General features: G+C 40.1%; 1 protein-coding gene across 1 annotated transcript in view; it reads left to right on the top strand.

The window, feature by feature from the left end:
- Positions 1–740, top strand: part of htr5ab (5-hydroxytryptamine (serotonin) receptor 5A, genome duplicate b) — a 6,944-nt gene extending 6,204 nt beyond the window's left edge. Inside the window, exon 3 of the mRNA XM_005722768.1 lies at positions 244–740. Within this exon, the coding sequence (XP_005722825.1) occupies positions 244–576 (333 nt within the window). The 3' untranslated portion in view covers positions 577–740. The remainder of the gene's footprint in view (positions 1–243) is intronic.
- The last annotated feature ends 12,749 nt before the right edge of the window (positions 741–13,489 follow it).

Below are 13,489 nucleotides of genomic sequence, written 5' to 3' on the forward strand. Positions count from 1 at the left end.
GTGTGGAATGAAAGAATAAGCTTTGGCTTGTTGATCAACCAGCTCATCCACACATCATTTCCCCACCAGCCTAATATCCATCTTCTGCTGAGCAGCCTCAACATTTTCACTTCCACATTTGCTTATCTCTGACCTGCATTGTAGAAGACATTGCTTTGCTTATTTAAGAGCTAATCAGATTTCCCAGATTGATTAATAATTCAATGGGTTAAGTGATTTATTTCCTGATTGGCTGTCTCCTAGGTAAAGGAGGAGACACAGCAGCCCCAGATGGTGTTTACCGTGCGCCACGCCACCGTGACCTTCCAGACAGACGGGGACACGTGGCGCGAGCAGAAGGAGAAGAAGGCTGCGCTGATGGTAGGCATTCTGATTGGCGTGTTTGTGCTCTGCTGGATCCCCTTCTTCATCACCGAGCTCATCGTCCCGCTGTGTTCCTGCGACATCCCACCTATCTGGAAGAGCATCTTCTTGTGGCTGGGCTACTCCAACTCCTTCTTTAACCCACTTATATACACCGCATTTAATAAGAACTACAACAATGCCCTGAGGAACCTCTTTTCCAGGCAGCGATAAGCCGTTCTGCAAGCTTGGCCGACACGCTACACCAGCATCTGCTCCACAGTGTTAGCCTACTTCTCATGACGAATCTGTGTCGGCTACTCCATCACTATCAGGTGGACGGTAGCCTAACACTGTATATAACAGTCACCATAATGGGCTGTAGACTAATGTTTTGAAGCCGGGAGTTCAGTGTTTTGGTGACTGCAAGTATGGTTTTTGGAAACCAGAAGTGGCAGAAGTGTTGGATGGGACTCCTGAACCCCAGGACGCTATGCAAGCAGTGCCCAAAACCGTACCCAGCATTATTGTCTATTTTTGCTATAAATGGGACCACAATTTTCAAAATGAACACCATGCTGCTTTGGAGAGGATTTAAAAATAGCATTAGAGACCAAGAACTCAGTAGCCAAATGTTTACTGAGCCTGTATCTCAAGTGTACATTGGGTGGGGGTGGGTGGGTTCTCATGGAGTGCTGTACAGTCTGACTACTTGCCACAACCAGAGAAGTTGTTCGCTGCTGGCCAGTAGGAAAGATGCAGGTTTAAGGAATTCAAACACTATGAGAGCGCATTTAGACACAGTTCTCACAGCCACGAATGGCACCATGGGCCAAAAGTGTCATCATCAGTGCTGGCTCACCCTTTGGTGTTGTTTCAGCTGTTCGAGTACCTCTGGGTTTTTCTAACCAGGTGCCGCAGCCAGGGTCAAGACACAAATCAATCTTTTAGCAGCATTTTAATGATATATAAGTACAGAAGCTTGGCGATTCACAGATTTTACAGAGGGAGGCTTCTTTGCTTCTGGTTTTGATATCCCCTCTTATACCAGCACTGCAGTGGAGGTTCTCTCTGAAGGCCGACACCTGTTGTTCAGGAGAACACTGTGGCGAGTACTTGTGCCCTCAGCACTTATATAAGGGCCCAATTATACCTGCCAAATTGGTCGCTTTGTGTACTGACAGAAATCGCACACCCGCATCCGTTTACGCTTGCCATATGACGATTTTGCGGCAATGGAAAAACACTAAAGGTTACGGCGAGCATACTGGGTCCATAGATGGTAAGGAGCTGTAGCGGCATCACTCTTTTTGTGCAAAGAGACCAATCTGGCGAGCATAAATTAGCCATAAAAACCCAGAGGTCCCATCTATTTTTATGTAGTCTATAATGATAACCAGAAACTGTGTTTGTAAGAAAAAAGAAAGAAAAGTCTTTCAGTTTTTTTTGGTCTGTCTATTAGAGAAAGTAACCTCACAGCTGGACTGAGCTAATATGTCCGCAAGAAGGAAAATAAATTGGTTGTGCTGCGGCGGCAGCAGCAGGTACGGCGCTGTCTACATGTTAGCTTTCTCCCGCCTCGCTCATTTCAAGCTTGTTAACGAGAAATGCGTGTTAACGTGCTTGTCAACAATTTCATCATGTGTGAGCCTGCTGAGATTAAAAAGTAGAGCTGGAATAAAATTTCAGAAAAGTCGGGTAGAGCTGAGCGAGCTGAACTTCATAAATGATAAATTGAGAACCAGCTGGGGAATTTGTGCTGTAACACATCAAAATACTCATCGTCAGTAACATCTCAAGCAAAGGATTTTATCTAATTATAGAAAAGATGGGTTGTAGTACACAACCCTCTAGGAAAACTGTTGAAAAACCGTCTACCTTTTAGCTAGATACACGCTGTGGTATCACATAAAATTCATTCAGACATGCTTGCTGATAAATGTGCATTCTGTCCTCTAGTGCTGACGAGCTACACACTAATATTTCTTGCACTTTGTCTACACACTAGTGAGGGTTTAATGAAAGCGGCGAAAAATAGCCACACAAGACATTATTTTCATTTGTTTGAATAAATCCTTTGTTGAGAAGCTGCAGCCACAAATGATCACATCTTACTCCTATTCCAATAACAGATGGATACAAAAGATCTTTTGACTGTTGCAAAGCCGCTCAAAGCATTATCACAATAATAGATTCCAACACGTCAGTCGGAATTGAATTGAGCTATAAAAATAGGGGCGTTAAACTTGATTATACTGTAGTATGAGGGTTACAGGAGTAAGAAAACCTGTCAAGTGACCAACGTCCATGAACAGCTCAAAAAAAAAAAAACCAGACACAAAACACAGAGATGATAGAGATGATTTTAGTGTTTTCCATTTTTAGATCTTTTTGTATCACTCCCCTGTTTTCCTGCATAAATTACTTTCTACATAATCATTCCCCACTGTGGAATCGGTTAATGAACCTTTACTTTTTGTGAAATAGACTGTGTTGTGAGGAATCAAATATGAGAAATGGATTTTCAATACAAAAAAACAAAACAAAATGCCCTACAGTATTATGCAAATTCTTCAGCTGCCCCATAGTTTTTTAAAAGAATTTGTTAGGAAATGTCAGAAATAGGTGCAGTGAATTATTGAGATGTGCAAACATAAATGAAAACACAGTATTTAATGCAAAATCGGAGTTAATTCTAATGATCTTGAAAGTCAATATTTGGCTTGAATGCACAACCTGAACTCTCTTGGGAAACTTTTCATTTCTTCAGGAATAGTTTTCCAGGTTTCCTGAAAGCTCTTTTTTAGATATTGGCTGCCTTGTCTTCTATATTTCCTCAAGATGATCCCACACTGCTTCAGTAATGCTGAGGTCCGGGCTCTGTGGAGATCGATCAATGACCAGAGGAACACGGGTCAATGATCAGTGTCAGAGGAACACGGATCAATGATCTGTGTTCCTCTTTGTGTTTTTCTGTCCGAGTTATACTGCACTGCCAGTGTGTTTCAGTTCAATTCAATTGTATTTCTGTATCAAATCACCACAACAGTTGCTCCAAAGAGCTTTAATGTTTGAGATCATTGTCGTGCTGAAAGAAGCCAGACATTGTCCAGATAATTATGCATCGTGGCTCAAAATATTTTCCGTTTTCATAATTCCACCAGTTTGGTCTGGATCGACAACAACACTGACTGAAATCAAGCACTAAGCCATGACAGCTCCTCCACAGTTTTACAGATGGCTGTAGATGCTCATCATTGTACCTTTCTCCTGACCTCTGAAGATAACTTGAACCAAAAATTTCAAATCTGAATCATTACTAAGACCTGCTGCCACTGATTTTCAGTCCAGTTCTGGTGCAATATGGCAGACCTGAACCTTTCCCCCCTGTTTCCCTTCCTTAAGAATGGCTTCTTGTTAGCCACACTTCCGCTAAGATCATTTCAGTGAAGAGTAGATGGATTCACTGAAGGGCCAGATGCATCTCTCGGGTCAGGTCTTTGCTGGATTTGTTCCTTATTTCTTAACAGCATGACTTTAACATACTGTTCATCTGCTTTCAATATTTTTTTTAGGCCTGACACTTATTTAGTCCTCCACTTTGTCAGTTTCCTCAAATTGTTTAAGGACACAAAGCACACTGTATATACACCAATATCTGCCAAGGTTTCAGCTGAGAATCACATCATTGGTGCAAAAATACTATTTTCTACCTGTCAGACTGTTATTTTGGGCATAATTCATGAATTCAGCAAAAGAAAAGGAAACATGATTGACAGTTTTTGCAACAGGCTGCTAGTAACAAAGTGCCTAAAGACACCTTTTAAATTTGGTTCTTTGCTAATTCGTCTGCTATCTGTAGATACAACACTGGTTCTTCCCTTGAGCTAGGTGCCTTTTTTATGCTTGAATTATTCATAGGTCAGTGTTCAGTGGCTTGATGAAAAGCAAACAAACAAAACACATTCTTCTGAAACTTGCACTGGACTGAACTGAACAAACAGAGTGAAAAAACAGCCAATGGCCAAAGAAAAAACTTTGAAAGATCTTCAGATAGCCTGGAGAACTATCTCAGTTATTCGCAAGACCACTTTAAAAAACTGCAGCAACGTCTATCTCCTTAGAAGCAAAATATAAAGAAATAATGGTGGCTGAAGACTTTTGCACAGTACTGGAGAACATCTTTAAGGTTTCTTGCACCATTGCCATAAAATGTTCTCTTTTTACCCTGTTTAATCTGATGTGGTAAGATGATAAAGTGCAAAAAAAAAAAAAAAGCAGCTGACAATATTTTGTGATGAATAAAGAAAATGCATGAAGAAAAATGCTGATTGTTATTACATTCGTTGTGATATTCTTTGGTAAATATCATCCTTTGGGATTCTTTCATCGATTAACTTCATGCTAATCAATAAAAGTGCTCTCTAGATTCTTCACCCCTCCTTTTTCTTTTCTTTGTGTGTGTTATGACCCAGCTCAGGAAATGCAAAGTGGCCCTGTTTACCATCTGTTCCGTGTGTCCTATTCAGAAAAAGAATAAAAAAAACCCAAACCTTCATGTTCAGCCGTGTCAGCCTTTTTTTCATATGCGCATGCTCTGCTGCACACAAGTCTTGGATGATAAAATTAACAATAAACAAACAAACACTCCGTTTGAGATAAAGCAAGTCAAGTTCACAACTTTTGTTTAATTTATGAAAGTAACAGCTGTAGAGGCTGAGCCACGAGGCACACTGCTAGGTATTTGTTAACTGTTGGCATGCACTTGCCTGGAATAATGCATAAAGCGAGCTGGGGAAAAGAAAATATCATTAAGAAAGAATTTTGCAGCATTTTCGTTTTGGTAAGAATTCAATCATTGCCAAGCCATTGGGGTCATTTTATAAAACAGGCACTGGCATGTCTTTAACTCTCTATGGAGCCACTGCCAGCATGCATATTTGAGCGCCAGCAGAGAGCCTGCTGCTGTTCAAAGGAGCATATTCATCCGTGTCCAAGGAAGACAGCATACATGAAAATGTGGCCTGCCTAAACTGACTTAGGATTAGAACCTCTGGCAAGGCAAACCTGTGCTTTAGCTACTGAACTTTGCAGTAATAGTTGCAGCAAGCCCCTTCGTGACACGTGGACAGTGATTAAATGTATTCTCCTACCACAGCAAAGCAAAATATATATATATAAAATTATATGGAAAAATGGTTGGAGCTTGCAACCAACACCTATTTATTATATTACAGCTGTTTTATGCATATGTGCAAGCTTTTAGAGCTTTTTTTTTTTTCAAACTTGCTATTTCCACTCTAATATATGTGTCTACCAGTAAAGAAGCTTGTCCCTAGTTTGCCACCACAGCCTCCGGTAACAATAGACCAGACCTGAGGTAATGGGTGAACTGCATGTGGTGTGGCTCGCAGGGTAGAGTGACCGGATAGGACGAGATGTCCTAGACTGCCATGACTCTCTTATCTCAACAACAAATTGGACTCAGTCTCTTCTTTTCTGAGGCAAAGTTGACTCTGTGACTGTGTTTTTGTTCCACTTGTTATCTCGTGGCAGGTCAGTTTCATCCAAATGGAAACTGCACAGCAGGACTGCGGAGAAGAAAATCCTGGTGAGGGAGGGAGAGAGCACATGTACGTATGTGTGACCAGGATGACATCACATTCGCTTTCTCGCCCTCCGCTTCACCCTTTTGCTTGCTTTTAATTCAGGTTCTGGGGGCAAAAACAGAAGTGACTGTGGGAGAATGAAGAAATTGGAAATTCTGAAATACTCCAGAGGAGGTACAAGCTGATAAATCTTTTTTCGCCTCAAGCCACAAAAGGGATGGACACTGCTTACTGCATTTTTTTTACATTTTTTTTTTAAGCTTTCTTTGTTTTCTTTTTTTATATTTCATTACATGAACTCTGGTGATGCATGGTGTTGGACCAAAAAGAAAAAAAAATGTTAAGGAATTTTTAATCAGCTTTTGATGCAATATGAAAAACTCAGCAGTATAAATTAATAATTATGGGTTTGTAGATTTTGTTTATTTGACAGCACAAATTTCTATGAAAATTTGACCCCAAAGGCAGGAAAAAAGCATCATCTCGTGGTTATATTACATTGCCAAGCAGTCAAGTTGCATTTTATATCAATATCTGCCAGGCTTACACAGTAAGCTGAATATGTTGCAAATACTCAAAAGACATTAAATCAAACAAATTAAGTGTGTTTATGTCTGACCAGTAAAAATGATTATGATAAAACACAAATCTGTGTACAGTTTCCAGATGAGCACCCAAGTCAGTAAATATGAAATATTGTCACAATCTTCCCTTCTGTCCTTGAGTTGTGCCAGTGAATAATAGAAAAAGTCTTTTTTGCAGAAGGTATTGTGCTCACCAGGGATGGAGAAATGGTGGGACGTGGGATGTGGGACAGACAGGAAAAATAAAGTATCTCGGCATGTCTGCCACCACTGGGGAGGCAAAAATAAATAATACAAACACAGAAATGTACAAAAGTGAAAACAGGACTGCTAATACAATTTTTGCCTGGTATTCACTGCCCGGTTCTACTCCAGTCAAACCTGTAGATGGCTACACTGCCTGTGCCTTCAACTGCTGAATTAGTCAAGTTTGGGGAGCTTTTCGTGCCCTTGCCAAACTTAGTGTTCAAGTCTCGTGGTGCTCTTTAGGTATGAATCATGGGCCCTGACCAAATTTGAGAGCAACAAATTGGATAGAGCCTGCACTCGCATGCTTCGTGCCACCCTAAACCACCTACATGCACCTCTGTCATGGCCTGAAGATCTCAAGCATCATCCTCAAGCATCATCTTGCTCTTGTTGGCCATGTGATGCATAAAGATAAGATGGCTGTGATACCATTAGGATGTGATGGTATCACTGCGATGATTTACATGCAATCTGTAGAATGAGACTATATGCGGGTAACAAAACATGCAACTCATTCATTCAAGCAACTACGTTACCAAGGATACCAAAGTTACATAATTTATGCACAAAATTTCAGGATAAACTGTCTAATGAATATTTAAACATTTCTGGCTGTACTGCCGTGGCTGCCCAACCAGCCAACATGCTGGCATCACTTTAACAATAAAGTGCGCCCTATGTTTTAAACAGTTTTAATGAAGCTGGTATTTTATTGTCAAGTATATGGGGTGTGAATGTAAAATGCTTTGGTAAAGACTTAAAGGGAAAAGATTAGAAACCTGAAAGAAAACGCTGCCAAGAAATCTTGTGCACTGACTCATCTGTCTTTTGTCTAAACACAAGTAATGTCCTCAACGTCATCTCCGACTAAGAACTGATGGATTTTTGGGGCTTCTTTTTGTCTCTGACCTCTTTCACTCATACACAATAATAACAATCTCTGCAAGGCCATGAATAGTTAATACACTATAAAGCAGATACTGCCGAGCTACAGTGCCACTGATGAGTTTTGACAAGACTGTGACATTTAAATATTTTTACTTCCTTCTCTTCATTGTTCTGTTAAGTCTTTTTAAGTGGTACTGCATCCTCTTCTCATAATGTCCTCCATTATGAGCCAACTTCAGTTCTTTCAAAACATCCTTTTCATGTAACATCACGGCAATAAGATGATTTCTTTTAATTGTGCTGAGGTGGAATAAAAAGAACAAAAAAATATAGCTGTATACATTGTGTTGTTTGGTTGTCTGCATTTTAATTTAACACCCGACTGGGCTTGGTTCAACCGATGCATACATGGAGATAGAGCAGAGAGACCTTTGAGAGGACTTGAATGTAAAAGAGACATTTTACAGGCTGATGAGTCTAAATGCTGGCTCCCGATGAGATTAGGCAGGTGGTGTTGTTATTTCGAGATTGCTTGAACTCACTACCAGACTAATTCAGGGGGGTGATTGCTCAGAGTGGGTAAATGGCAAGATGTGGGGAGTCTCAGTGTGTGTTCATCAGGGAGGCAGACACAGACATATATATTTATGCATACAAACACAGATGAGGAGTGGTTGCGTCGCTGATATTCAATCATTCCACTGCAGGAGATCGAAGGCAGAAGCAGGTGATTCCCTGATTCTTCAGCGCTTCATCAGTTCAGAAACGACAAACCTAAACGCCCTCATGCTCTGTTGCTATGGCACCAAGGCTCAAAGAAAGCTCAGTACATATCTGTGAAGATTCCCAGTCAGTAGGTTATATGGTGCTAAGTCAAAGAAAGGCATGTGGTAATGTTTGTTTCTTCACCAAGAAAGTCCTGAAACATGCCCAACAAGTCTGCTCTCCTTTAACTTGCCACTTCCAATTTCCCTGTATAAAACACAAACAGGAAGAACAGAAACCATCTGCTGGTTACATTTCTGAATTTGTGCACATTTCCACCTCTGCAAGCATGTGTTTTGTGCAGTCTACTCGGGTTTGATTCAGAGCTGAAATCCTTGGCAAAGTTTTTTATAAAACAATCCCAGAAACAGCCTGAGTGAAGGCACTTCTCTTGGCAAGCGAGCCATTCTGAAACTGGAATCAAGGAGGAGGGGGACATCATTTGGCACAAGTGCGTGGCACTTTGGTAAAGAACAGAATGTATTGTCATTCCTTCTGCCCTCCCTCTCAATCAGCTCAGAGGATGTTTGCAGGCGCCTCTTTGAAGTCTGATGATGTGCATGTTGGCGCTTTTATCATTACTCACATTATATGCACCGAGTGTGTGAGCTTCTGGTTTTGAATTCCCTTGAAGAAGCATTACAATATGAATGAGATCAATTGCACAGGAACAGACTGTGGTTGATTACCCACGGCTGATGATCAGGACAAGGGTGGAAACAGCGTGACCAGGAGCTCCAGTGGCTTTTGTGTGTGTGTGTGCGCGTGTGTGTGTGACTTGCTTAGGATTTTACTGAGAAAATCCTCCCAGGTGTGTACTCTAACAAGGATTCAGTGCTGCATTAGGAGCCATGCTGACCCAACCTCTGCTGGAACAAGCGGAGCCTGCATTACAGCTCATATGTTAGCACCACGAGCCCCAGGGGAAAACAGCCTTTGTTTTGCATTCCATTGTTTCAATGCATTCATATTCAGGGGAGCTTATAGCACAGTGACACATATCGAAATTGACTGCATGGCGCCAAACACCATATTCCTTCATTTGAAACCCTCTGAAGACATATTTATGGTCTTTTACAGAGATGAGCATCATTAGAAGCTGCAACATTTTCCCCAGGTTGTTGCTATGGTGTTTTGCAGAACAAATATATTTGTACAAGCTTAACTGGAGCCTTTTTTCTAAGATTAAAGATTCATTTTAATTATCGCTGTGCAGCATGAGGTTATAAGCTTAAATGAGTAAATTTAGTTTCCTTAGTTAACTTAAGAAGTGTTCCTGAATTTTCTCTGACAGTGTTTATCTGCTCTACCTCAGCTCCACTGATGTAAACAGCGATGTGTAAAATTTGCCTCCTTTATTATTTTTTTTCCAGTATGCAAGCTGCAATAACATCAGTACATCCTTGTTTTATAAATGGTAATCCCATTTCTGAATCCAGCATAATTTCCTTTTCCACAAACGCTATTTTCATCTCCATTTTATTCATTTGTCTATCCTTAGCCACATCCACAAGATTCAGAAATATCTATGTGGCATTTTCATTAGTCCGACAAATTGTGCATTGCTGAAAGGCCTGCAGTGGAAAGTGTTTCTGGACAGCTGATTGCCTCTTAGTTTCCATTTGTGCTGTGGCTGTTTTTGAGAGGTTCGCACAGCCCAAGGAAATGTTAAATTAGCATATTGCTGCTGTTTAGTAAGGAGCACATTATAACTAAACTGTGTCAAATGCAATGGCAGATTCGAACCTAATCTTTCATTGCTCAATAAAATCTCTAAAGCTCAACAAAGGTTTATCTGGAAAAGAAGCTTTTTTTGTGCTACTGTCAGAAATGGCAAGAAACGTGTTGATTTCAGTCTTGGTGTCTCCTCAAACAGACTGCTGGAACAAAAGGAACAATGCAACAGTTCATTATGTGTCAGTGTCAGATGACTTCTTGCTCCACTGTCTCCCATAGTTTGTGTTTTTTGTGCTTGTCATTGGTGGTCTCTTTATTTTTCTTCTTCTTTCCTTCAACCTCTGATGGCACCCTTATAGAGCTCTCTGCTCTGATGAAAAGGGAGTTCTTCCTCCCGACTGTCGCCAAGTCCATCATAGAGGAGTCACTCTCTCTCCAGGGTCTATACTTATATATAAATGTAAATGAAACTGAATAGATTCAAAGTGACTTGAACATCAAAGCACAAAGAGAGTGCTGTATCTTAACAGTCTGGAGGGGATAGTAAGCAAAGGGGATACTAAGTGCTGTTTGATGTTCAGCTACACACCAGGCAAAATGACTCATTTTTTGTTACTGAGAGAGTATGCAACACTAGCTTTCCATGAGCATACAAAGAAATTAAAACACCCACATGAGACCAATAAACAGAGCACAAGAAGAGAAACGTATGACAATCCTGACAACCCTCTCTGCCCTGTTTTCTCTATCGAAAGATACAACTATATAAATAGGTTCGTTTGTTGGCTATCTTGGCTTTTAATGGGCAACACTACAGCTCAAAAAAAAATTCTCATTTGCTTTTTGTTACAGGTACACAGAAGAGCCAGAGGGCATCAGTCACTGCCCTACAGTGTCAAATACGCAAGACTGCAACAGAAACAAACTCTCTATTGCCTCTGAAGGACCACAATTTTGAAACCATCTGATACATATCTTTACACAGACACAAAAAAGATTACGGCCATAAGTGGCCACAAGTGCAAAACATATCTTAAGAGATATTGGCAACTAAAACAGCAGGACCGGAGAAAGTGAGCAAAGATCTTTGCCACAGCAGGCGATACAACTTAACCTAACAAAAACTATGAGCCATATAGGCAGTTTTCCAGGCAGCTGAGCACACACATCTCCACAAATATACTGGCTGTTCGACTGACTCAGGCTGGTTGACTATTGTAACCACGTCTCCCAAGCCTACTATGTGCAGTCACCCAGAAGGGGCTATTACTTTGTAAGAGCCCTGTTTTATGAATGCTTATGTGTACAAGTTAATAAAAGCAGTAAAAACTGGAACACGTCTACAATATATATGCTAATTTAACGTTTCCTTGGGCTGTGTAAAACTTCCATATTACCATACCTGGTAATTGCTTAATAAAAGCTAAGGGATTTGGGCTGATCAACACCTCACTGTGATGTCATAATAATATATCGCAACCTGCTGTGAATTATTTCTTAACATTTGCTGGCAAACTTTAAGAAAATTTGTGTTTAGACTGTTGTCTACCATGGTCTTGTGCTTTTCATAGCCACAGCTGGTCCACGCCAACTCCACTTTCCACAGCCCACTTCTCACTTAAAATGTACTCTTGGGCTTCAGCACTTAGCAACATGTTCACTCTACTAACCCAGGAAAGCTGAATATCCCCTAAATTACAGAAGAACAAATAAAGAGGTGAACTTAAAATGTAGTGTATATTCTGCACAGGAAACCACCAATTGTTGCGCTCTTCAGATATGACCATGAAAAATGGTTTGAGTATTTTACAACCAGAAAGCTTAGAATCTGAATCACTGCTTTGAAAGGCTCAACTAAACGTGAGATAACAAAAGAGAAAATTAGGTAGTGAATGAGTCCTTGAGGAACAAAAAAAGGGGGAATTTTCATGTTATATAGTAAGATTTCTGCTGGGAGCCGGCCAGACACCAACTATAGATCTCTCTGTATCCACTCTTTACATGGTTATATTGTTTCAGCAGTTTCTAAGTGTATCCTGCAGTGTTCATTACATTATTGATTATTCAATTAGGAAGATCACAATGTGCTGAGTGAGCAGAATCAAGAGGAGGGAGATGTCCCATTAGCTAAACTATGTGGACTCTGTGGGGTTGGACGTAGCACCGATCAGTGGAAATCGTATCAAAATAAAAGCAGTGGATGTACAGCAGAGCCTCCAACTCTGTCAGCTGAAAGTTTGCCACTGCTAACTCGACAGTCAAGCTGCTTATTGTTCACCCCTCAAATCCAGTGTTGCACACTTTAGTCATTGAAATCTCAGTTATATTTCAAAACTCTCTGCAGGAAAAAAAAAACACTGCATTGTCTGTCAATGTACTCTCTCTACTCTAAACTACTACAACTGTTCCCACATCTTGTGTCATTTCCTTTTATCCCACACAACATATCATTAGACGTACAAAGCCTGTCAGCGGGTATGATCTCTATAAAGAGATTCTGCATGTGACTATGTAGAATCTGAGAATCTTTTTGGCCTTCTTTTATGAACTGCTGGTTGTCTGAATGCTGCTGAAATATCACAGTTGAGCAGGCCTTGGTTGCATGCTGGTAAATAGTCCATGTGAAGAGCAAAAGAGTGATGGTGTGTGCCAAAATAGATCTGATAACCACTGCCTATAATCTCATGCTGATTCAGTTTTACATTCCCTTTTTCAGTACAGCTGCATTCAGCTGTAAACAGTGACTGTCAGGTTTAATTAGAATCATGGGCCAGATATCTTCTGGCTACAGAGGAAACCTCGACGAATTGGCTGTTGTCTGTTGCAAGTCTGAGGGCTCCTAGATTGGACTTGCTTGTCAAAGCAGCCAATTGCGAACAAAGTTTCTCTAATATTAATTTCGATGTTTAAATGTTGACAAAGGGGGGAGGAGGTGAATTTTATAGAGAAAATTTTGGAAAAATTTACAAATAAATGCATTGTATAGATGGAGTGGGGTGTAATATAATATACCATATAATGTAATATTTATATGGCAGTACTATACATTCAAAATGGATTATTACGTATTTTAAAAAGAAATGCTTTTAAATCATTATAGATCCATGCATATAAATGTATACATTAATATGACATGGGACTGTAGTAGATAAGGATATTTATTTATAGTACATGTACATAATTTTGATTGGATAATCAAAACAGATATATAAGATTAGAGATATATACGAGTTAGATAAGGGTAGGAATTAATAAGCATTTGCTTCCAAAACACCTTTTTAAATAGGAAATTGTTAACATTTTCCCCATGTGATGGATTTCACTAATTTTGTGTTCGAAAATAAAAATGTGGTTGATTTAGAACTGGAAATATTA

Source organism: Pundamilia nyererei, unplaced genomic scaffold (assembly GCF_000239375.1).
Source record: "Pundamilia nyererei isolate P.nyererei 1_Seehausen unplaced genomic scaffold, PunNye1.0 scaffold00007, whole genome shotgun sequence".
NCBI classification, from domain to species: Eukaryota; Metazoa; Chordata; class Actinopteri; order Cichliformes; family Cichlidae; genus Pundamilia; species Pundamilia nyererei.